This window comes from Equus asinus, chromosome 4, assembly GCF_041296235.1.
Source record: "Equus asinus isolate D_3611 breed Donkey chromosome 4, EquAss-T2T_v2, whole genome shotgun sequence".
In the NCBI taxonomy this organism is placed as follows: domain Eukaryota; kingdom Metazoa; phylum Chordata; class Mammalia; order Perissodactyla; family Equidae; genus Equus; species Equus asinus.
In genome coordinates, this window is record NC_091793.1 from 135,997,730 (window position 1) to 136,022,088 (window position 24,359).

Below are 24,359 nucleotides of genomic sequence, written 5' to 3' on the forward strand. Positions count from 1 at the left end.
TATTGCCAAAATTGCTTTCCAGACTGGTTTTTTTTTTTTTTTTTAATTAATGTTATGATGGATTACAAGCTTGTGAAATTTCAGTTGTACATTTTTGTTAGTCATGTTGTGGGTACACCACTTCCCCCTCCGTGCCCTCCCCCCACCCCCCCTTTTCCCTGGTAACCACCGATCAGATCTCCTTCTCAATATACTAATTTCCACCTATGAGTGGAGTCATATAGAGTTCGTCTTTCTCTGACTGACTTATTTCGCTTAACATAATGCCCTCGAGGTCCATCCACATTGTTGTGAATGGGCCAATTTCGTCTTTTTTTATGGCTGAGTAGTATTCCATTGTGTATATATACCACATCTTCTTTATCCAATCATCAGTTTCTGGGCATGTAGGCTGGTTCCACGTCTTGGCTATTGTAAATAATGCTGCGATGAACATAGGGGTGCAACGGACTCTTGAGATATCTGATATCAGGTTCTTAGGATAGATACCCAGTAATGGGATGGCTGGGTCATAGGGTATTTCTATTTTTAACTTTTTGAGAAATCTCCATACTGTTTTCCATAGTGGCTGTACCAGTTTGCATTCCCACCAACAGTGTATGAGGGTTCCTCTTTCTCCACAACCTCTCCAACATTTGTCGTTCTTGGTTTTGGATGTTTTTGCCAATCTAACGGGGGTAAGGTGATATCTTAGTGTAGTTTTGATTTGCATTTCCCTGATGATTAGCGATGATGAACATCTTTTCATGTGTCTATTGGCTATATTCATATCTTCTTTTGAGAAATGTGCGCAGAGCAATTTAGGGGGTTTAAATAATTTCTTTAGGAGAGATCCCCACACTAAAATTACAGGATGAGTGACAATGAACGTTGAAAAAACGTTGTACATATTGCCAAAATTGCTTTCCAGACTGGTTTTAAAATTAGCAAAGCCCAAATCCAGCCAATCGTTAACTTGGGATATACCCAAAGTCTCATTTATGAAATCAACTATTTTAGTGTGTCCTTCTGTGCGTGTTATGGGCTGTTTGGAGGGCTATAACCCCCCAAATTCATGTGTAAGTACTAACTCCCACTAGCTCAGAATGTGACTTTGTAAATAGGGCCTTAACAGAGAGAATTAGATTAAATGTGGTAATTAGGGTGGGCCCTAATCCAGTAACTGGTGTTTCTTTATAAAAAGGGATTAAAATACAGACGTGTACAGAGCAAAGACCATTTAAAGACAGAAGATGGTCATCTGCAAGCCAAGGAGCGAGGTCTCTAAGTAAACAACCCTGCCCACACCTTGATTTCCCAACTTCCGGTCTCGAGAAGTGTGAAGGAATTTCCTGTTGTATAAACCACCCAGTGTCTGGTACTGTTATTACAGCCCTAACAAATATAGTGTATAACGCTAAAAAAAAGTTATCGTGGTGGAAACGAAACTTGAAACTTTATTTTCTAATTAATGAATTTGAACATTTCCTCTTCTCTTGTGACTTGACACATTCACACCTCATTACTTTTTTGAATGTACAGTTCTTTGTCCTTTTGTTTTTTAATTGTAAAGTTTTCAATTTTCATGTAGTTAAAGCTGTTCCATCTTTACTTCTGTCATGTTTGTAAACTGAGAATTTCTTTTCAGAGGAATTCTCTAAAATGTTTTTAAGTTTTCCTGTGTTTTCTTTAAAAAGGAAACTTATCTGGAATTTTGTGATGTGTGAAATGAAATTCTTTTGCTATTTTTCTCCATATCATTTACCACTTACCCTAACACAATTTATGGAGTAATCCTTCTATTTTTTAATGTTTTTGGATGCTGCTTTAATTATATATTAACCTCCTATATAAATAATACCGTTTATACTCTTGTTCTATTATTCTAGCCTTATCCCCCACACCATCATAGTTTTAATATTTGCAGCATTATAAAGATTGGGGCTAATCCCTTTTTCATGGTTACCATTATCATTTATTCTTCTAGATTTGCTTTAGAAGTATTATATCAAGTCTCATCCCTACCTCTACTACCACAATTGGTACAAATAGGATTTAATGGAAAAGAATGATCAGTTTTCTTTTCAATTCACTAGTGAAATAGTAACTAATCTAACCACTTTGCTGAACTGATGAAAAGTTCTGTGTATTCTAATTTATCTAATTACATGTCTGTTATTTCCTTAGACTGTGCTCCTGCAGAGCAGGCAGTGTCCAAAGCACCTTTGTATCCAAGCCTGGAAGAACCTCAATAAATTAATTACTATCTGCAAAGCACAATAAAGCAAGGTATGCCTGGACTAGTTTTAGTTGTTCAAAAATAGATGAGAATACATGTCTTCAGAAATACCCAACAGAGAGAGCTTATAAATGTGTTGCTAAGTGGATTTGGAAATTCCCAAGTTCAACCAGGGTATAAATTGTTAACTGTTCAATTTGCCATTAACCAAAAAGTCTTCAAGCCGTCTACGCAACAGAGAGCTCCAAACCAAGGTCTAACAGGATCCAAATATTCTAATGCCTAAGTGCAGGTACAATTCTAGACTGGTGAAGGTTTCAGGCATCGTTTGACTATACTATCCCTTAAGCTCATCCACCTTCCTTTGCTGTGAAATCATGATTATCTGGCAACTTCTGGATCAAGGGTTGGCAAACTTTTTCTTAAAAGGCCAGACAGTAAATATTTTAGGCTTGTTGGCCATTTGGTCTCTATCACAGATAATTAATACTGCTGTTTTAGCACAAAACGGCCAGAGACAATACATAAATAAATGGAATGGCTGAGTTCCAAGATGTTATTTACAAAAATAGGTGGTCAGTCTGAGGGCTGTATATTGCCAACCTCGGGTCTAGATGGGAAACCATATTACTTTCTTTGTAAAGAGAATTTGGGTTGATCCGCAATATTCCAGTCTTAGTGGTTTATACTTACTGCCAATTAATACATGGAACAGAACATCAGTCACCCAACTGCTGATGTGATTAATGTGAACCAGTCAACCCACTGGGAGTGGACAGAAATCAGTGTTTGGATCTTGATTCTCCTGGTGCCTACCATAGGCCCAAGGTGGGCAGCCAGTATACCTCCCTATCTATGAGATCTTTATGGCTATAACTGAGCACACATTATTAGAATGAGCTCTAAGAACCAAAAAGTCACCATATTGGCACCACTGAAAAAAAAATGGCCAAGTTTAGAATAAAATTTGAGAGAATGCCCATCAGTACAAAAACATCTTGACCATCAGTAAAAGCCTCTCAAGAGTGATGACAAAAAAAATTCAATGTTTGGAGAAGGAAGAGATCAGGTATAAGAAGTGGCAAAACAAACTGGCCAAAAAAGAGGCTTTAATATTTCTAGAAACTAAATGATTAAGTTAAAAGGGTGAAACAAAGCATGAGGGCATTAGTAGAACTGGCACTTCAGTTTAGTGGGAGGTATAGATGCTTGTAACAAGAGGACAGCTGCAAGCTAACTCCCAAACTACAGTTAAGAATCAAAACATTAATTAGACCAGCCATCTGCAGAAATGAGACAAACCAAGAAATGTTTGTTATCAGTTTTAGGAATACCCTAAATCTAATCAAGGTGATCTAGGCAGTGAGAGGAACATGGTTCTTGATGAAATCAATGGTAGGGTCTGATAAATGGCCTGATTAGGTGAGAGCCCTATGGTAGAAATAATGCAGGAGAGCAGCTTCCGTTTACTCACTACAGATCCCTTACTACATCCAGAAGCTTTACACATGATTTCATTTAATCCTCACAATAGTGTCATGAGGGAATATTATTATTATTATTATTTTTATTTTTGAGGAAGATTAGCCCTGAGCTAACTACTGCCAGTCCTCCTCTTTTTTGCTGAGGAAACCTGGCCCTAGCCAACATCCATGCCCATCTTCCTCTACTTTTATATGTGGGACGCCTACCACAGCATGGCGTGCCAAGTGGTGCCATGTCCACACCCGGGATCCGAACCAGCGAACCCCGGGCTGCCGAGAAGTGGAACATGCGAACTTAACCACTGTGCCACCAGGCGGGCCCCGGGAATATTATTTATAGATGAGAAAAATAAAGCTTGGAGATGTTAACTTGTCTAAAGTTACTAGTAGGGGGCAGAACTATAATTCAAACACAGACCAGGACCCTACAACTTCTGCTCTTAACCAACTCCTTGCATTTTTCAAATGGATCATCTTTAGAACTCTGTCCTGCAATATTTTAAAAGATATGCTTTACAAAAATGTTCCATGGAAAGTTGAGTGTTTACTGTACTCCAGGACTTCTCTCAGCCTTTACTGTAAATCTAAAGACCAGAGAAAATAACAAATGGAGTAGCTGGCCTTTCTAGATCATTTCTTTATCTTTTCCTTCCTCTTTCCACCTGCAGAAAGTAAATAATTAATGGAAAATAATACTTCCAGGATGTGGACTAGATATGGTAGGAGTATGTAATTAAGGTGTTCAAAAATGCCTGGATTTGAGGTTCAGCATTTAAAAATGAATGTTTACATGTAATAAAAATTAAACAGGAGGGTTTTTTTTTTTTAACTTAAGGAAATACATTGGATAATAGTTATAGTAAAAAATATGCTCTAAGAATGGGAGTAAAAGTTGTTTGGCTCCCCTTGGTATGACCAACTCATAGAAGATCTTTGTTGTAAACAAGCAGAAAGATGATGCAATCTGTGACATAATTAAAACTGGGTAAACCACAATGGGTGTGTTGCTTGAATAGTTTGCCAAATGTTTGTCCAGGTCTATTATAGCTATTGAGCAAATGGGTTGGCGTGAATAGTTATGTCCTTAATGTGTACATCATTAAGAGGTCGATATGTCTTCTCATTTACTGGTAACTTCTCCAGTTCATCTAGAGTCTCCAGACCATCTATTACCCTGAAAGAGAAATGACAGAATGTATGAAAATTTCCTCAGATTGAAACATAATATCCAAATGTCTATATCAATTATAGTCCCCTTAAGAGAAAAGGACCATGTTTCATAGTTCTTTGAATTGCCTGAGTGTACAATAAACTACCGATTTGATTTTCTGCCATAGATAGGGGCCAAAATTCAGAAACAAAAATTCATTTTTATGCCTTTAGACAACCGTAGCAATAGATAGGAATATTCCACCTAAGTATCTAAAGGTTGTGTTCTGCCCCATTCACACAGCATAGCTACAAATGGGGCCAATACGACCAGTAGTAAGATTTTCTTTGCTATAGGAAATACCCAGAGAAAGTGTGTAAGGATGACACTATTATCAGTACTGCCCTACACGGAACGTCTTGAAGAGGGTGGCCACTTTGTGCTTTATTGTTTAAATATGGTGTTTTGACTTTTTGCTTCTGGATGACATTGAAAAGCGATAATAATAAAAATAGGAGAAGAGAGGATAGACAGTTGAGCCTACTTCCAGCAAGCCCACTTCATGTTTCCACCAAGGGAAACCACATTGAGAGCTATTCTTTAAATATGTTCTGGAAAGTTAGTCTAAAGCATTTGCTAAGAAAAGGTGGCTTTTTAGATTATACCTCTTAGTGCAACTCAAATCAATTCCCAAGACTTATCGTATGCACTTAAAAAAAAAACATAACAGATTTACATTTTATTTAGCATTTCCACTAAAATGGCACTACAGTCAAAACCTTTTGATTTTACTCCTAAATGTAGGACAGTTAAGGTCTTTAAATTCTAAGTTTTAAAGACTTTCTCACCATCTGGGTCAGTAAGAGCAAGAAACAGAGGATACAGGAAACAGATCTCAGGCAAAAAAGGGCATGTAGAACTGAGGCAAGTCAGTCTAGCCAGGCATCTGGGACACAGGCCCCTGTGAGAACCAGTGGAAAGCTATGTACCATCTTCCTAGAAAAATGTGTGTGCATATACAAAAAACACACAATTTCAGGGAGTTAATGACCTAAGGTTAAATCCTTGTTCTAAACGCTACAGTTTTGTTACAGATCCTATAAAATAAGTCCTAGTAATTACTGATTGATAATTCTGAATGGTGGGTTAAGGAAGAAAATAAAAGGAAGAGAACCAGGATTATTCACATAAAGGCTGTACTATTTCATTAATGTCATTGATGATTATTCTATAAATTAGACATAAGTATATCGAATGAAAAAAATTGTGGCATCTTCTGTTTTTAATTAACCTAACTTGGCATCCAAACTGTTAAATAAAACTCAAGAACTGTGCCTTGGTTTACTGAGCATAGTAAATATTTGTTGACAAACTGACCTCCTCTTGGTTTATAAAAGCAATTCCCAGGTATAGTGCTTGTAATGGATATTCTGGCAGAGACTGCTAAACGCTCCCTAGGATCCAGTCTCCCCGTTTCTCACAGAAACCTGATTTTATGGAGAGGGCCAGTACATCCAGCTGGAAAACATCTCCTGCCCTCCCTTGGAGGTAAGAGGAAGCCACACTGCTAACTTCTGGGTCTTCCAGGAAAGCTCTTTAGAAAGTGGCTGACTCAGCTGGCAAGGACCTTCTGCCTTTCCTCCTCCTTTCTGCCTGGAACACAGATGTTCCAACTGGAGCTGTGCCGCCCATATTATTACCATGAGGTGAGCCTGAGGATGGAAGCTAAAGATGATCAAGAAGAAAGACAAAGGCACCTGGAACATTGGTGACATAATGGAACCACCATCCCAGTCCATCTTGTTTAAGCCACTGTTTTTCAGATGTTACTGCAAGATGCTATTCTTAATGAAAACAGATATGTTACTATTAACTTGCATAACAATCCTGAAAAAACAGTACATGCCCTTCTTTTACAAAATAAGGAAAGTGAGGCTCAGAGAGGCTGTAAGTTTCCCAAGGTCACAGTGCTGGTGAGTGGTGGACTTAAATTCCAGATATTTTTAGCTCTCATACTGCTCTTTCAATATTAGTTATGCTACTATCACAGCCACTCATATACATCCTTTGCATTGAAATTCCAAGGAAGAAAACCATAACCAGAATACTGACTTCCCAAATACCGTGTATTTCATGTCCAAATGTGGCTGCTTGCCATAGGTGATGAAGAACTGAGATCCATTGGTGTTTGGGCCATTATTAGCCATGGATACAACACCTCTAACATTGTGCTGAAAAAGACAGACCAAAGTATTAATTTAACTTTTTATATAAATATTCCGAATATAGGACTGACACAAGACATGCGCTCTTTACCTTCCCACTATTTGAGGAAGCAAGGCAACATTTCATCAGCTTCTCTCTATTAGGGCTAACCCAAATGTTCAGTTTCTGTATTATCTGTATCTCTGTATATAAATTGTTTATACATCAAATCATATTCCCCAATTAATTTCATTTTCATTTTGCGAGAAGTACAGCCACCAACACTTTTAGCAATACCAATGTGTAATGGAAATAATCCTTACATTTATATTAAGGAACATTGTGCTGGCATGAAACGATCAGGCAGATAACAAAACCAAAATCCGCATAATCTCATCACACATACACTGGACTCTGGCTAGTTTCTTTATCTGTAAAACAAGGGAGGTTGGACTAGTTCAGGGGTTTATTTGTAATCCAAATGCTCACAAGTGTCAGCAGATAATAAATTGACACTTGGGGAGAATGTAAACATCACGGAGTGGTGGAGTCTGGCAAAAGGAATAGTGTATCTCTTGCCTCCTGACCTTTACAAATTTTTTTAACCAGTGGCCACAGAGAATGCATGCGTAGGTCTTCCACCCACGAGTGGTCAGTTTATAAGCCCATGACTGGATGATCTAAGGCAGGTCTTGTCTAGCTCTAATGTTCATGATTCTATTTGTTATGTAAGGGACTGTGTACAGGAATTAAAAGGACTTTACTGATAAGCTTGAAGACATGACACAACCATAGTATAGGGAGGTGCCCAGATATAAAATACACTACAAGTAACTCCAATGATTACTATCTTAGCTATTCATCAGGGGACACCACCAATGAGACAATCCATAGAGATGCAGTCACATCAAGATATTAATGCTTTATTGTGTGCCTAAAAGGTGACCTCCATCAAATAGAGTATTTCATACATACATAAGAATATATGTACTACTTATGATTAATAAAATAAGCACCCATTAACCAATTTCCAAACTTTAAGACTGAAAATTTACGAATTGTTGAATAAGCCTGTGTGCTCCTCTCAGCTATTACTTCAGCCTCTCCAAGAGGTAACCACTGTTCTAATATCTTTATACATGCTTAAACAATATATTGTTTCCTTTTGCTTGTTTCTGAGGTCTATAAAATAGTATCATACTATCTATAGTCTTCTGAGAAATGCTTTCTACACTTAACATTATGTTTCTTAGATTCACACATGTATATGTAGCTGTGGTTCTGATTGTTTACTGCTGTATAATATTCTACTACTGAATATACTACAATTTGTCCACTCTATGATCAGTGGACATTTGGGTTGATTTAGATTTTTGCTATTACAAGTAGTACTCTAGGAACACTCTTGTACATGTCTCCTGGTACACATGTACAAGAGTTTCTCTAGGCTAAGCATTTGGGAATGTAACATTGGGTCAGAGTACGTGAATATTCAACATACATTCTCAACTCTGGTATGTAAAATAATGGCTCCTGGCTGTGTAGGAATCACCAGGGAACCTTAGAATATAATGAAGGTTCTAATCAGTCCTACTGACTTTTTCTCTAGATTTAGTGGGGTAAGGCTCTAATCTTTTGTATTTTTAAAACTTCCACAGATGAGTCTCTAACAGCCAAGATTGAAAACCACTGGTATAGGATGACAGATTAGTGTTATGGAGGCAGTCATTAATTAATGCCTAAGAAATTATTTCTTTTCTAATTCAGGAAAAGGACAGTTTTTAAAAACAATTTATCACCTCCCAAACTCCAACTCCAATATAACAAAAGTAATATCGCTTTATGATAGAAAAGCAAAAAGAACATAAATTACTCCTAGTCCCACCATCCAGAGATAAACACTGTAATTAATTTTTTTCAGAACTTTTGCTGGGTATATTTTATTATTTATTTATTTATTTGCTGAGGAAGATTTGCCCTGAGCTAACATCTGCTGCCAATCTTCCTGTTTTTGTATGTGAGCTGCCACCACAACACAGCCACTGACAGACGAGTGGTGTAGGTCTGCACCTGGGAACTGAATCTGGACCACCAAAACGGAGCACACTGAACTGAACCACTAGGCCACCAGGGCTGGCCCTGCTGGGTATATTTTAACGTAACTGAAATACAATATACTAAATTACATATTCTGATTGAGGAGAATTTCTCTCTTTTTTTCTAATTATAAAGTTATCATTCTATGCAGATACAAAATTTAAAAGACCATATGATAAATTAACTGATGTCATCTCTGGGAAGTGGAACTGATTTTTTTTTTAAACTGGCATGCATTAGTTTTTCAATTTTAGACAAAAAGAAGATTGTTTAGAAAGTTTGAAAAATACAGAAAAAATATGAAAAGGAAATAAAAATCCCTAATTTTACCATGCTGAAGATTTATTTATACACACATCTCTTTCACCTAGTTGAGATGTACCACAGGCATTAGGTAAAGTTAATAGAGGAATATTCAAACATCCAACAGAAGATGATAAAAGTTGGAAACTGATAATGGATAATACTGCAACCAGAAGGTCTGACAGTCTTTCCTCCCCACTCTCAGAAAAGGCCAATGATTCATATAAAACATGAATTTTATGTGAGACATTAAGCTCCTCTGATGCATTACTGATTAAACATTTCAGGTTGGACCCAAAGATTAGCTCACGTAATATGAAGATCCATGTAATGGTGAGATTCCATTATATATTTTAGGCTAGAACTGATAATTTGTATTTTCTCCCTGACATCATTTATCAAGTGTGCAAAAACTACAAAAAAGTATATTTGTTTACTGATGACATTAACTTGTATTACTACAATACATATATCAAAGTTTCCAAGTGTAAATAAGGCATGAGAAAATCGATTTTGAAGCACTAGGGTTATACCTTAAGATATTCACTGTATTCATCCTCAAATTTCTTGCCCCAGATACTGTTACCTCCTCTTCCAGTCCCTATATTACAAGACAAACAAAAGAAGTCTCTAATTAAAGTTGAAAAGTGTTCATTTTCTAAAACTTAAGGGCTAGTTTATAGTATAACTCTTTATATACAAATAAAATTTGATATGGCCTCTCTTCCTTCCCAAAATTTTACTTTACAGGCCAAAAAAAATAAAATATCTCTACAGAAACCAAAACCCTCCTTATCAATAGCTGTCATATTTTCGGGCTAGGTGCCAGTAGCTTCTGCTTAAAAGTTTCTTGCTGTGGTAAGGTAACCCAGTTATAAAAACTCTGCATGCTTTTATTTTTCTATTCTTTGTCTACCTTCTTTTTCACACTATATACCCAATTCCCTAGATATGAATGGAATAACTTACCTGTTGGATCTCCTGTTTGAACCATGAAACCCTTGATATTTCTATGAAATATACAGCCATTGTAGTAGTTACTGGCACAAAGAGCCAAGAAATTCTGAAGAGAGTAAAAATAATCATTGAGAAATGATATAACAGAAATGCATTTAAGATAAAGAACCAATTGACTTTACTGAAAACACTATAATAGCATATTTAAACTATGTCTTTTAGACATTACTTTGGATGATGTCACTCCCCTCCTAAAACACTTGAATGGCTTCCTTCTGTTCTTGGAATAAAACACAAAATCCTCAGCAGATCCTAACAAGCCCCGCATGACCTGATCCAGCTCTGCATCTCCTGGGATAACCCCTTCCCTGTTGCTAACCATGCTAACCCCACCAGCCTTCTGAAAATTCACCCAAATAGGCAGGCTTCCCCACCTGGAGGCCGTTGCACCTGCCATCTCTCTATCTGGAATGTTCTTTTTATATCTTTTTCCACGGAGATGCCTGCATTACCTTTCACACTAAGTTTAAGTATCACTTTCTTGGCTAGGCCTGCCCTCACCTGCTTTTAAATAATTCCTTTCCCATTATTCTTGATCTCAACACTTTATTTCCTTCAAGGCATTATCACCCTCTAGAATTACTTTTTTTCTATAATGAATTTTCGCCCCTACCTATTTTCTCAGCCAAAATATTAGCTACATGAAGGCAATGCTCACAATGTCCAAACTTCATGATGTCTCTTGTTCATCACTATATTCCCAGATGCTGGCCTATAACCTACAATTGTTGAGGGAATGACTGTAGCTGATTTAAACAAGTGAAATAATGGATGGAATAGTTCTCTTATGTAATACCTAATGATTATTTAGGTTTCCTGAGGAAAATGAGCCAAAAGAAAGATACCAGTCACTCTATGGTTAGAGGAAAATTATCTACCCTTTCTTTGATCCACCTTTGACATCAGGAAAGGTAAGTGGAAATTAGGCCAGAAATTAAGATGGCTGGTTTTTCCTGACGATGGTTTTATAGAAAAGTTTTTTTTGATGTTGTTTTTTTAGGTTAGATGATTCAATTTCAAATGGTCATCCTGTTATATTAACTCACTTTTTTATGTACATAATGGTACTCACTTCACATGTTTTAGGTGTCCTTTCACAGAAGACTTCTATTTTAATATCACCTACATCTGTATGCAGTGTCACAGACTAGAAAGAGAAGATGAGAGAACAAATGAAATTTCCTCAGGTGACCTTATGCACTGTATTATTTCCCTAACTAGATATTAAAGATGACAAACTGAATAAAAACAGACAGGAAGAAACACCATTTCAGAGATGACCCACCCACATAGCAGGTCTGAGAGATAAGTTGTACTTCTTCAAAATTTATATCAGCAGTAGAAAAAAACGCCAGAAGACAAATATAAATATTAAGGTACAATGGTATTTCTGCTAAAAATTTGGGAGCAAACATTGTGATGGAAATAATTATTTTAAGTTTGAATTTTTCATCAATAAAAATAAAAATTATGTTAGTATTATTGATTAAATGGCAATTCACCAACATCATTTTTATTGAAAAATAAGAAAATGATTTTTCAAAACATAGTTTCCACCATTTCCCTTATGTAACTTTTTTTTTTTTTTGGCTGAGGAAGATTTGCCCTGAGCTAACGTGTTGCCAGTCTTCCTCTATTTTGTATGTGAGTCACTGTCACAGCATGGCCACTGATAAATGAGGGGTGCAGGTCCAGGCCCAGGAACTGAACCCTGGCCACCAAAGTGGAGGGTGCCAAACTTAACTACTAGGCCACTGGGGCTGGCCCTCTTTATGTAATTTAATTGTGTGAGACACGGTTAAGAAACAGTTCCTTTCTTGACTAAAGACAAGAGACATAAAAAGCATCAGTGCTTCTAGATCCTAAATGTACAGCAGTAACGAGTACTCTTTCTTGCCTGCTTTTTTTTTTGAATCTATTGTTTTGGTAGCTTAACTACTCCTTTTGTTTCCCCATTTCACAGAGGGGGAAAAGCCATTCTGAGGCTTCCTTTGTCATTTCTTTTCTTCTTACAGTAATATCTAACAGAGAGTATGGCCAGGCAGAGGACAGGAGTGTGTGTGTTGCGGGTGGGAGTAGGGCATTATTCTCGTTGCTTTTCTTCTACTGTAAGCTCTAGTTGCCCACCTTAGATCCAGACCAAAAGGATTCAATTAAAATGATCATGCCTGGCTATACTCTTCCTCTTCCAACTCGCCCTTTCCATCTCTATCTTGTAATGTCTTTTTCCATAAAAGGTAAATTCTGTGTGTTTTAGGTGAAAACAAAGAATTTAAAAGTAATTTTGCCACAACTAGAAGGACCCACAACTAAAATATACAACTATGTACTGGGGGGATTTGGGGAGAAAAGCAGGGGGTAAAAAAAGAAGATTGGCAATACTTGTTAGCTCAGGTGTCAATCTTTAAAACAAAAAGTAATTTTGCTTATTTGTGTTGTTTAGAATCATTTTACACTGGATGCTTCTACAGCTTATCATTTTTCTGTCTTACCATTGAAATTTCCATGCAGTTTTATTTGTTTTGACTAAATTTCTAAAAATTACTTATAATGAAAGACATTCATAAGAATTCTATAAAACTTACCATTTTTTTTTGATGGTTTCAGGAAGTACTCTTAATTTCTCAGTCTTATCAAGAGAAGTTCAAAAATGAGTCTATTCCCAAAAGAAGAAGAATTTTCATTTTCCTCTCTTAACTCACATGTGCACAACTTCACTACATGTTAAAAAGAAAAAGTCTCAAAGAGAACCCCCCAAAGTAATAAAAATACTGTTATGGAAGTGATGAGGAGATGCTACCAGACTCACGCCCCTCAATCTCCTACTGCTCCTGCTTCCTCTTCTTCAGGTCCTCCTTGGATCCCCACAAGTCAGGTACATGCCCGCCCTGGTCTGGGCGCTGGGCGTTCCCTTTGCCGGGAACCTTGACACGCAGACAGGTCTACCGCTGCTTTCCTCACCTCCAAGTCTGCTCAGGAGTCAGGTCTCATTGACCTGATAACTCTATTCAAAATTGCCTTCAACCTAGTACCTGCCCTATTTCCCTTTACCCTAGCACTTGCCACTAATATACTATATCCTTGACTAATTTATTAAGTCTCTTGTTTCAACAATACCCTCCCCGCCCAGAATGCTCACTCAAAGCAGCCGAAGAACTAAAACACACAGCGCTCAGCAAGTATTTGAATAAGTGAATGGAAGAATGAGTGACGTTACCTCGTACTTAGCCACTTCGATCAGCACAATTGTTAAAACAGAAAAGAGGCAATCGCAGGTGCGCCCACGGGTCTGTAGGTTTGAAATTAGTTTCTTCGGGCCACCGGAAGTTGAGTACGGCACCCATTAGAGAGAACGCCCCTCACCTGCTCGCCTCCTTCTACCTCCCCCCGTCTCCTTCTCTCAAACTAAAAGGACTAGAAGTAGAGAGAAGTGTCATTTATCCCCACCTGGAACACTTTTGACCGTGAAAGGGAATTCTTTTAATAATTACACTAGGACAACAAGAGTAACCCGGAACTATTCTGGGCAACCTCTACAAGTGCCTCGGGGGTTCAGATGTGAAATGGGAAGGACCACTTCCGCCAGGTCCATTGCCACAACGCCAGGAGGTTCCGCGCAGCACCGGAAGTGGCGCCCAAGGAGCGCGCCAGGGACTGGTGAGTGTTAGGCGATCTGAGTTCCCGCGTGGGAAGGTGAGGCCTTCGCGGCCGGCGTGGTCCGTGCAGGTTGCGGCTGTCATGGGGGTGCTGCAGCGACAGGAGGCAGGAGAGGAGACGGGAGGAAAACTGGCCCCCGCGCTAGAGCGTAGGGCACGGTGGGGCAGGGGTCCTGAGTCGGGCTTTTCATTGTCTTGGAAGAGGCCTGAAGTGGGACTGCAGTGAAAGTGGATGAGGTAAGAGGGTGCAGTTCGCAGGCTGTAAAGTGGGCCCCGCTAACGTTACTTAACAGTAACCATCAGTGCCGTCTCCAGGCCAGGCATCGTTCGCAGCCGTAGGGACGCTCCCCCGACGGTGCTGTGGGCTGGCCTCTCCATTCTGGAGCGGCGGAAACCGCGGAGCTTAAGTGATTGGCTGCGCAGCTGGGGCCCTGGGCGGCAGTCTGGTTTGGGAGTCGGTGCTCTTACCCGCCAGGCTCTGCCGCCTCCTGTTGTTAATTCTGGCTTCAAGCTACGCGGCATCCCGGGTTCCTAATCTCTGAAATGGTGGGTGTTCTGTTGTCGCCAAGTGCCCTTTCAGATAGGACACTAGATAACTCAGAACTGGCGTGGTACCCACTGGAGCTTCATTTTCGTGCTTGCCAGATTTAGAAGACTCTGGAGAGTAGAGTAGTATCAGGGCGTGGAATCTGGAGAGTAGACGTGTTATAAGGACCCTTAGAAGACCTTCCAGGCCCCGGGCTCCAGTGGTTTTTGGAGGCACCGCATCACAAATCATGTGTTGAATAAGTACTCACACCTCGTATTAAGTATTTTTGCTGTAGAACTGTTGAAAAAAATCTGCTTTTGAAATCATTGGGTTATGAATATTTCATTAAATTTACAATTGGCTATGCTTTGTTGCTAGTTATCGTGCATACTGTGAAATGCTTTTCTTCAAAAACGGAAATGCTCATGGATAGTAAACGTGAGAATGGCATTGACAGTGTTATTTTTTGTGTTGGGTATGGCTGTCTCAGAGGTTACAGACTGTGTGGGCAGAGTGCCCTCCACCGGACCGCCCCCTCTCCCACCTCCTGAGCCTGGCCTTTGTGTAGCAGGTGTTGGTTCCGGGGGCAGCAGCTCCTGCCTTTTCCTGCCCTGCTGCCCATCCGTAGCATGACTCATCAGTACATCCCATGACTCTGGCTGCTGGTAAAGCACTTAACTTTTTAAAAATATTTTATTTTTTTTGTAAAACACTTTAATGCCAGTATATGCCACCCCAGCTCCAAAGTCTGCTGTGGTGGGCGGAGGGGACTGTGTCAGTCTGTTTAGTAAGCGAGTAGTGCTATCCTCTGTTGGTGATACTGAGATGTATGAAAGAGAGTTCCTGTTCTCTGGCAGCCGTGGCATAGACACACAGGAGTGTAACGTTCTGAGAGCACCAGGGCAGAGACCGGGGAGGCCTGGAGTGGGAGACACTGGAAAGGAAGGTTTGTCAAGAAAAGCTTTATTTAGGAGGTTGAAGGGGACTTGGAAAAAGGGTAATATTTAGAGAAATGGAGACGGGAGGAGGGTGGTTGAAGCAAGGGTGGGGCTGGGGAGGCGGGGATGAACTTGTGTGTTATGTACCAGGCTTGTGCTGGGTGACTTACGTATATTAATCCATTTGCTCCTCTGATGGCCTGTGAGGTAGGTTATGCTATCTCCATTCTGTAGATGAGAAAACAAGCTCAGAGAGATTAAATTACTTACCTAAGATACCATTTGCTGGTAAGTGGCAGAGCCAGTATTTGAGCCCAGGTATGTATGACTATAGCTCTTTTGCCCATTTGCTTTGCTACCTCAAAGGTCCAGGCCTGAGGTGTACATGTGTACCATTTTCTGTGTTTTGACTCCAGATACTCAGTTTTACCTCATTTCTGTATGTTGTCATCTCGTGTACACCTGCTCCCCACAACGGTTCAGCTGGTCCGTTCTCTGATCAGCACTTCTTCCCGTTCCTTCATGGATTTGAAGGCTCTCCTTTCCTCCTTGAATGACTTTGCATCCCTCTCATTTGCTGAGAGTTGGGACAATGTTGGATTACTGGTGGAACCAAGCCCACCACACACTGTAAACACACTCTTCCTGACCAATGACTTGACCGAGGAAGTGATGGAGGAGGCGCTGCAAAAGAAGGCGGATCTCATTCTCTCTTACCATCCACCTATTTTCCGACCCATGAAGCGCATAACCTGGAAAACCTGGAAGGAGCGCCTGGTGATCCAGGCTCTGGAGAATAGAGTTGGTATTTACTCTCCTCACACAGCCTATGATGCTGCACCCCAGGGAGTCAACAGCTGGTTGGCAAAAGGGCTCGGTGAGAAGACTCTTCTTTCATGTTTAATATTTTCCCTACAGATGCTTTGAAATTTTAGAATGTCTTTCCAATAGAGCTTGAACTGCTGTGGGGGAGGGGACCATTATTCTATTTTTATTTATTTAAAAATAACATTGGGGGGCCAGCCTCTTGGTGTAGTGCTTAAGTTTGGTGCGCTCTGCTTCCACAGCCTGGGTTCATGGGTTTGCATCCCAGGCGCAGACCTCCACCACTTGTCAGCCATGCTGTAGCAGGTGTCCCACATACAAAGTGGAGGAAGATTGGCACAGATATTAGCTCAGGGCTAATCTTCCTCAAGCAAAAGGAAACAAAAAAAAGATGGACAGCAGATGATAGCTCAGGTTGAATCTTTCTCAACAACAAGAAAAATGTTGGGGCTGGCCCAGTGGCGTAATGGTTAAGTTCACATGCTCTCTTTCGTGGCCCGGGGTTCGTGGGTTCAGATCCTGGGCACAGACCTACACACCTCTCATCAAGGCATGCTGTGGCAGCATCCCACATACAAAATAGAGGAAGATTGGCACAGATGTTAGCTCAGGGACAGTCTTCCTTACCAAAAAAAAAAAATCATGTTGCTGAAATCTGGCAGTTAAATTGCATTTTAAAAATGACATTTTTATCCATAATGAATGAGGAGAACATAGGAAATCCTCATTGCTGGACTGAGCTTTGTGGTTCCTCTCTCATGTGGCACAGTGCCTAGCACCCAGGCACTCCAGAAATGCTTGTTAAATTGAATCGAAAGCCCAGGCCTCTCCAGAATATGCTTCACATGTCAGTCAAATAGACATCAGAGTTTTATTGAAAGCTTACTTACGCCCAGCACAATGAGGGAATTCATTGTATGTGGTTGTTTTTTTTACTTTGAGGAAGATTAGCCCTGAACTAACATCCACCACCAATCCTCCTCTTTTTGCTGAGGAAGATTGGGCCTGAGCTAACATCTGTGCCCATCTTCCTCTACTTTATAATTCTGAAAATAATTTTGATTTTGTATATCCATAATAAATCCCTACATTATGGGAACTGTTGGATGTATATGTGTGTATATTATATAAGCATCCGAGAATTAATTTTTAAAAAAATACTGATTTAAGTTTTGCCCATAATAGTTTGTCTTTTTAATTTAAAAAAAAAAGCAACTACCACAAAATCTCCATTTCCCCACAATTTTTTTTCCAGGAGCTTGCACCTCCAGGCCCATACATCCTTCCAAAGCTGCCAGCTGCCTCACGGAGGGAACGCACAGAGTAGAATTCAGCGTTAGCCACACCCAAGACCTGGGCAAAGTCATTTCTGCAGTGAAAGGAATTGCAGGTGTTTCTGTCACTTCTTTTTCTGTTAGGTACAGTATATCTTTCTCTTTTTTGTGTGTATTTATTGTAAGGATCTTACAAATTCTGTAAGCCTGGTCTTCAGGTTTGAAACAAATTGTTTTCCCGGGGCGAGTTTGCAAAGCAGCACGCCTCTCATTTGCATGTGGGTCCTCAAGAAGGAGAACTATGGGATCTTTTCAAAACAGTAAAAATGATAAGTAACATTTATTGACTATTTTCCGTGTGGGAGGGATGATGCCACACGTTTTACATGCAGTGTTGCTAATCCTCTGGCAGTGTTGACAGGGCGTTGTTTTACTTTAGGGCATATAGATAAACCCTAGTGATACACAGAGAACATCGGTTTACACTGATCAGTTCCCAGCAAGGCGGTGAGTCCCAAGCACTTTAAAGGAAAAATACATGAAAGTGCCTCTTAGGAGGTCATTTATTTATTTAGGGCAGAGGTACCAAAATGTTGCCTCATTGGAGATTTTCTTTTAGGCTAATTTGTCCTAATACCTGTTGAAGCATCATAAACGACAAGTTATACAAAGCTGGGATTTAATAATTATTTTAAAAACAAGGATAAATATAATGACTTTTTAATAAAATGGAAATCTATGTCAGCCTACGCCAAAGAGTGGCTCTTTGATGAGTGATTTTAAAGTAAGGATTATAGAGACCGTAAAGTCATTGCAAATGTCCTTTAATAGTATTGGGGAATTTCAAGAATCTCAAGAAAAATTATTTATAGCACTTGGCGTAGATTCCAGTCATGGATGTCTTTTACCATACTGAAATACTTTGTACAAACTGAAATTAAAAGAAAATTACACAAATAAAGCATGAAAAATTCAAACAGTACAAAAGTCCTCCTTGTCCCCTCTCCTCAGTCCCAGTGTCCTCAAGTCAAGTCATCGTTTCCTTTGTTTTCAGAGAAGTGGATATCTTTCCAAACATACAGGCACAAAGAAATGTATAGTTTTGTTTTATTACTTGTTTTCTTAATTAAATGGTGTGCTGTATTTGCCTTTTTTTACCTAGAGTGTCTCAGAGGTCTTACAGAGTTGTAGGTGTATCAGACCTCTTCCTTCTCACCTGCTCCGTAGTGGTAGGGATGTACTGCAGTTCCTTCGAGCGTTCCTCTTCCTCACTGAGGGACTTTTTTGTTTCAACTCATGCGCAGTTAGTTTGGTTCCAGTTTTTCCAGATAATGTGTGGGATTTACCATTAGATTGGGGTCCAGGTGTTGTTTTTTCTTTTCAGAGCCACGCAGATGATCCCAATGTTGACACCTACACTTCCAGATTATCTTTTAAGGTGTCTTTTAGTTCTAGAATTCTATGATTATAAATAGAGTTTATAGTTAAATACAAAACTTTCTTGCTGCCAGTCTTTGGAGAGGCTCCAGGGCATTGCTTCTTAAAGGGTGATTTGAGGACTCTCTGCATCATTGTTAATGGGGTGCTTATGAAAAATGCAGAGTTTTGGCTTCATCCTGGATCTATGTAATTAGAATGGGCTTTGTCTGAGAATCTGTTTGGGAGATTCTTGTATTCAATGATGTTTGAAAATTAACTTCTCTGGGTTTTAAGAAAATTCACTTTGCCCCAGCCCCCTTCATAGATCTTCACTTTCACTGGATCTGTAGAAGGGTCCAGCAGCTGTAATTTTAAGAAGCTAGTAGGAGATTTCTTTTGCACAACTGGATTAAGAACAGTTCCAAAACAGCAGTTTCAAAGAGAAATCCCTGGACCAGCTAAGTTCTCAGACCCTGCTGAGACCTGCTGATCAGAAACCCTAGGGGTGGGGCCCAGCAATCTGTTTCAGTAAGTCCATGAGGTGATTTTGAGGCATACTAAAGTCTGAGAAACATTATTTTAGAAAATAGATTGGTTTAGGTTAAATCCTAAATTCCATATAAATCTAATCTATGATAGGAGGTTGTAAACTGTGGATTATTAAAATACATTTTGTTTATATTTATCCTAAACCAACAAGTGACTTTGCTTCTAGGACTGAGGATGAAGACCAGACACGGATCAGTCTGAATTGTACTCAGCAGGCTTTGATGGAGGTTGTGGCTTTTCTGTCCCAGAACACACAGCTTTATCAGAAGACTGAAATTGTGTCACTGGAGAAGGTAATCAAAATGTCGTATATTGTGCATTTTTGTTTGGCAAATTCATTTGTAAATTCTTAGATCAGCAGTCTATTAACTGTTACCTAAAGAAGCACAAGGCGGTGATGAGGCCATAATATGCCTTGGGAAGTATATGGAGAAAGGGAGCTATTCCAGGAAGAAAGAAATGCACTTGTCCTAGTCCCTTTAGACTGCTGTACCACAGTCTGGGTAGCTCATCAACAACAGAAATGTAGTTTTCACGGTTTTGGAGCCTGGGAATTCCAAGATCATGGCACTGCCAAATTTGGGGTGGTGTTTGGTGAGAGCCCGCTTCCTGGGTGGGCACACAGACGGTGCCCCTGCCTGTGTTCTCACTGGAAGGACGAGGGCTCTCTGGAGCCTTTTATAGAGTGCCCATCCTGTTCACGTGGGCTCCTCCCTGTGACTTAAGCTCCGCCTCCTGATCCCGTCACCTTTAGGGGTTAAGATTTCAACATATGAATTTGGGGGACACAAACATTCAAACTTACCAGTACTTCAGGGTTAGAGACTCGGTTATAGGATTACAGGGTCTGTCTCTTATTTTATATACTCTCTGCTTGGACCATTTGATTCACTTCTTTTAGCTTGATAGCCATTCTGTTGATGGTCCCTTTATCTTTACTTTCTGGCGCTGGCTCAGAATGCTTTTTTTTTTTTTCCTTCCTAATACCCCATATTAGTGGGTATTAATATAAACAGTGAAAAAAAAAAGCACATTATTTCAGAAATAATTTTCTAATTTCAGAGGTAGTTTTCTAACTTCTGTTTCTCTTCAGCCTCTGCTTCTGCATACTGGAATGGGACGGTTATGCACACTGGAAGAATCTGTCTCCTTGGCCACCATGGTTGAGCGAATCAAAAGGCACCTAAAACTGTCTCATGTCCGCCTTGCTCTTGGTGTGGGGAGAACCTTAGGTAAATGTGTCTCCTTTATTTGTCCGGTCTACCTACGGATAATGTTGGGCAAAAGTTGAAACTCTTGGTTGTGTTACTGTAAGTGATGGGAATCGCGTTAGCAGCTTCCATCAGTCCGGGTGGGCTAGCTTATGCCATGCTCTAACCTCACTGGCTTAAACGAGGTTTACTTCTCAGTCACTGTCCACATTCATCTTGAGTCAGCAGGGGAAGGCTGCCCATTGTAGACTCGTTGCTGTTGCAGAGGCAGAGTTTTGGAGGGTCTTCAGCCATCAGTTAGACATTCTTGCCTAGAAATGACGTCTATTACTTCTGTTCAACTTATTGTCCAGAATTAGTCACATTGCCCAACACGACCCAGGGAGGGCACGACGTGCAGTCCTACCATGTGCCAGGAAGAAAGCTGGAAATTATCATGGCTCCGATTACAATGTGGTCTTGCATTTTACAATACTGGTGATATTTTACATGAGGTGCTACTAAGTGAAGCGATGCACTGCAGTTTATGAGTCTTGTAGCTTTTCCCCCATACTTTCGGGACAAAAGGGATGACGGGAACATTCGTTGGACCCCTGCGGTGAGCCCAGCGCTATATTGAGTGTCCTGAGTACATGAGTTCTCACTGCAAAGGCGGGAGTGGAACGCAGTTGTTATGAGTGTGGATTCTAAATGCCTTGGGTTCAAATCTTTCAGTCCCATTTGCTGCATGACTTTGACAAGTTATTTAACCCCTCTGCGTCCTGGTAGCCTCATGTGTAAAAACTGCGGGAATAATAAAACCTGACTCATCAAGGTGGTGGTATAATCCACATGACGGGGCCCAGTGACTAGCACACCTCACGTGCAGTAAATGCGAGCTGTTGTTAGCTCTGTGGTTGGAGTTATTATTACCATTGTACAGGTAAGAAATTGAGGTTCAGAGAGATAAGTAACTTTCCCAAAGTCCACAGTTGGATCAAACAACTCATGGGAGTTAGCATCCAAAGAAAATGGATGGCAGAGATGAGATGTGGCTTCTGATCCGACTTCAGAGCCCCCCTTTTGAAATGCCGGTAATGGAGTGACCACTAATGGAGTATCCATTCGAGAAACTAGTTGCCAAGTACTTGTTGGATTTTGGCTTGAAAGTTTCTATTTCACTCTGCAGAAGATGCGCTGTTAGGATAAATACAGTATTAAAAGTGTGTGTCAGATCCATTTGCAGCCCTCCTCTGACTAGCCCTTTTAGTTCCACAGCTTCCTTACCTGAGAACACAGGTGGTAGCTGCCTGCCTCTCCCTGTTGCCTGGAGCCCTGGTGCGGTCGCTTCCCTGGCAGCGTCGAGGGAGGCGCAGAGCTGCGCTGTCTGCACTCTCTGGTGTGCCTTACGTGGGCTTGTGCAGCCACGTACGCCCGAAGGAGTCATAGCCCTGCCTTGAGTTAGCTGTGCAGTACCAAGGGATAATCTGTCTATATGAGGACATGTTTTGTTATTTTTTAAAATTTGGTAAGCAGAATTCATACACTGGTTCTGAAACCTGGAGTGAAATCTGCATTACATTTAGGCTTCTTGGTACAAATTACAATGTTAAAATGAAGGGGAATTAGAAAGAGTTGGTCTCCTGTTTCCTTGTCTTGAAGAGTCCCAGGTCAAAGTCGTGGCCCTGTGCGCTGGTTCTGGGAGCAGAGTCCTGCAGGGGGCGGAGGCCGACCTTTACCTCACAGGTAGGACAGCCTTGCGATCTCTTTTCCACCCAAATGTGTTTTGAACTGAACTAAACAGGAACTACACCAAAATTGGGGACAAACCATATTCTTTGTGGAGGAAAAAAAATCATTTAACAATTTGTTATTAGCTTATCTGAAAAACTGATGTTCAGCATTTATTTAACCTGCCTTCTTCCTAAACATGACTCCTCAGATTTCATATGTCACTTATGGAACACTCTCTACCTGGTCACCTTAGCTAAAAGATGGTTCCTTTTACTCAGCCCTAAACTTCATCAGTTCCTATCAGTTCTAGCTCTAAAATCTTTCTAGAACCTTCTCCCTTATGCCCATCCAGCATCATCTTCTACTTGAAGTACTTTATCAGCCTCTCATCTTAATCTTCCACACACTCTCCCCAAACTACCTTTCACAAGTACAGATTGATGGTGTATAATATTATTCTGGCTAAAAGCCTTCAGTGAGTCCCTTATCTGTCCTGGAGGAGCCCAGACTTCACCCTGTCTTGCAGCCTCTGCGGATGCTGACCCTCTGGCTAGAATGCCTTTTCCTGGCCCCTTTGTGCTTCTCCTGATGAGCTCAAACATCTCTCCACCAAGAAGCGTTTGCTGACACTGGCCGGCCTGCCCCGATGGACGTGCCTTCCTCCAACCCTGTCACTGCATCCTTACCCTCCTGTAGGCCTTTCCACTGGACAGTAACTGGCTTCCAGGCTGGGCACAGTAACTGTGTCCCCAAGGACAGTACCTGATAGGTACATGGCCCATCATTCCTACATAGGAGCTGGAGACCCTGTGTACACTTGCCACCAGCTGCACTTCCACCCCTGCTCCTCCCCAGGTTTGGGAGAGAGGGACTTGAAGATTGCTTTCCCACTTCTAGGACCAGGTGCAGGGGTCTTAACCCTCTGGCCGTTTCCTTGGCTACTTCTGTGCCTCTCCTGCCCCCACACCTGTGCCTCGTTGTCTAGCGCACACTCTTAGAAAGGCTGCTGCACTTGAAACATTGTCACATCCTGAAGGATTGGTGCAGCATCTGAGCAAGCCGGAGTCCTTGCTCTGACCAACCGAAAATGTACGTGACTGTTACCTCTTTCTTTTCTATCCTTCTGAACATGTAGGATTTTTATAAGCCCTCAAACTTGTACCAGATTGAAATAAACTTTCAATGTGTAGGCAATTTGAGGGAATATCTTACAGCGTGGTGCGTGACTATTTTAAACCTAATTAGCATTTTACTTTGAAGGAATTTCAGGCCTATAGAAAAGTTGCAAGAACAGTACAGTGAACTCCTGGATGCCCTTCACCCAGATTACTGATGGTTCTATTTTGCCACATTTGTACATTCTCTCTCTCTCTGTTCATATTATATATGTGTGTATATAAATATCAATATTTATGTATTAACTCCCAAAACCATTTTGTAATAACTTGCAGACATGATGACCTTTTACCCCAAAATACATCAGCATATATCTCCTAAGAACAAGGCCATTCTCTTATATGACCATGGGAACAGTGATCAAATTCAGGAATTTAATATTGTTAAAACACTTATTTAGTACATAGTCTGTATTCAACTTTTGCCAATTGGTCAAAGTTTGTAGTATTTCTTTTTCTGATCGATATCCAATCTGTGATCACACACTGCACCTGGAGTTGTTCCTCAGCTTTGTGTTCAGAGCATTGACATTTTTGAAGAGTATAGGTCATTTGCTTTGTAGTATATCTCTCAGTTTGGAGTGTCAGATTGTTTC

The 24,359-nt window shown here is 40.4% G+C and overlaps 2 protein-coding genes across 23 annotated transcripts in view; one reads left to right on the forward strand and one right to left on the reverse strand.

Moving 5' to 3' along the window:
• The window catches only part of NIF3L1 (NGG1 interacting factor 3 like 1), a 29,194-nt gene that overhangs the window by 264 nt on the left and 4,571 nt on the right, over positions 1 to 24,359 (forward strand). Inside the window, exons 1-9 of one of the 21 annotated variants that reach the window (XM_070508373.1) lie at positions 14,090 to 14,131; positions 15,231 to 15,324; positions 15,517 to 15,605; positions 15,832 to 15,915; positions 16,014 to 16,474; positions 17,678 to 17,840; positions 19,831 to 19,957; positions 20,758 to 20,896; positions 22,517 to 22,600. In XM_070508373.1, coding sequence (XP_070364474.1) covers positions 16,039 to 16,474; positions 17,678 to 17,840; positions 19,831 to 19,957; positions 20,758 to 20,896; positions 22,517 to 22,600 — 949 coding nt within the window. In that variant the 5' untranslated portion in view covers positions 14,090 to 14,131; positions 15,231 to 15,324; positions 15,517 to 15,605; positions 15,832 to 15,915; positions 16,014 to 16,038. Of the gene's footprint in view, positions 1 to 2,166; positions 2,269 to 11,285; positions 11,386 to 13,970; positions 14,368 to 15,230; positions 15,325 to 15,516; positions 15,606 to 15,808; positions 15,916 to 16,013; positions 16,475 to 17,677; positions 17,841 to 19,830; positions 19,958 to 20,757; positions 20,897 to 22,516; positions 22,601 to 24,359 lie in introns of those variants that run through there. The other 20 variants (XM_070508364.1, XM_070508363.1, XM_070508374.1 and 17 more) reach the window with 20 other exon arrangements.
• Positions 1,417 to 13,832, reverse strand: PPIL3 (peptidylprolyl isomerase like 3). Of its 2 annotated transcripts, none has more exons than XM_044768468.2 (7): positions 13,692 to 13,832; positions 13,060 to 13,191; positions 11,547 to 11,621; positions 10,427 to 10,520; positions 9,991 to 10,058; positions 6,965 to 7,083; positions 1,417 to 4,876 (listed from the first exon to the last, which is right to left on the reverse strand). In XM_044768468.2, exons 2-7 carry the CDS (start codon positions 13,060 to 13,062, stop codon positions 4,750 to 4,752), a joined length of 486 nt encoding a protein of 161 aa, XP_044624403.1. In that variant the 5' UTR covers positions 13,063 to 13,191; positions 13,692 to 13,832; the 3' UTR covers positions 1,417 to 4,749. The 2 variants fall into 2 exon arrangements, with proteins under 2 accessions (XP_044624403.1, XP_044624401.1); XM_044768466.2 differs by having other exon boundaries at positions 13,060 to 13,130; positions 13,692 to 13,830.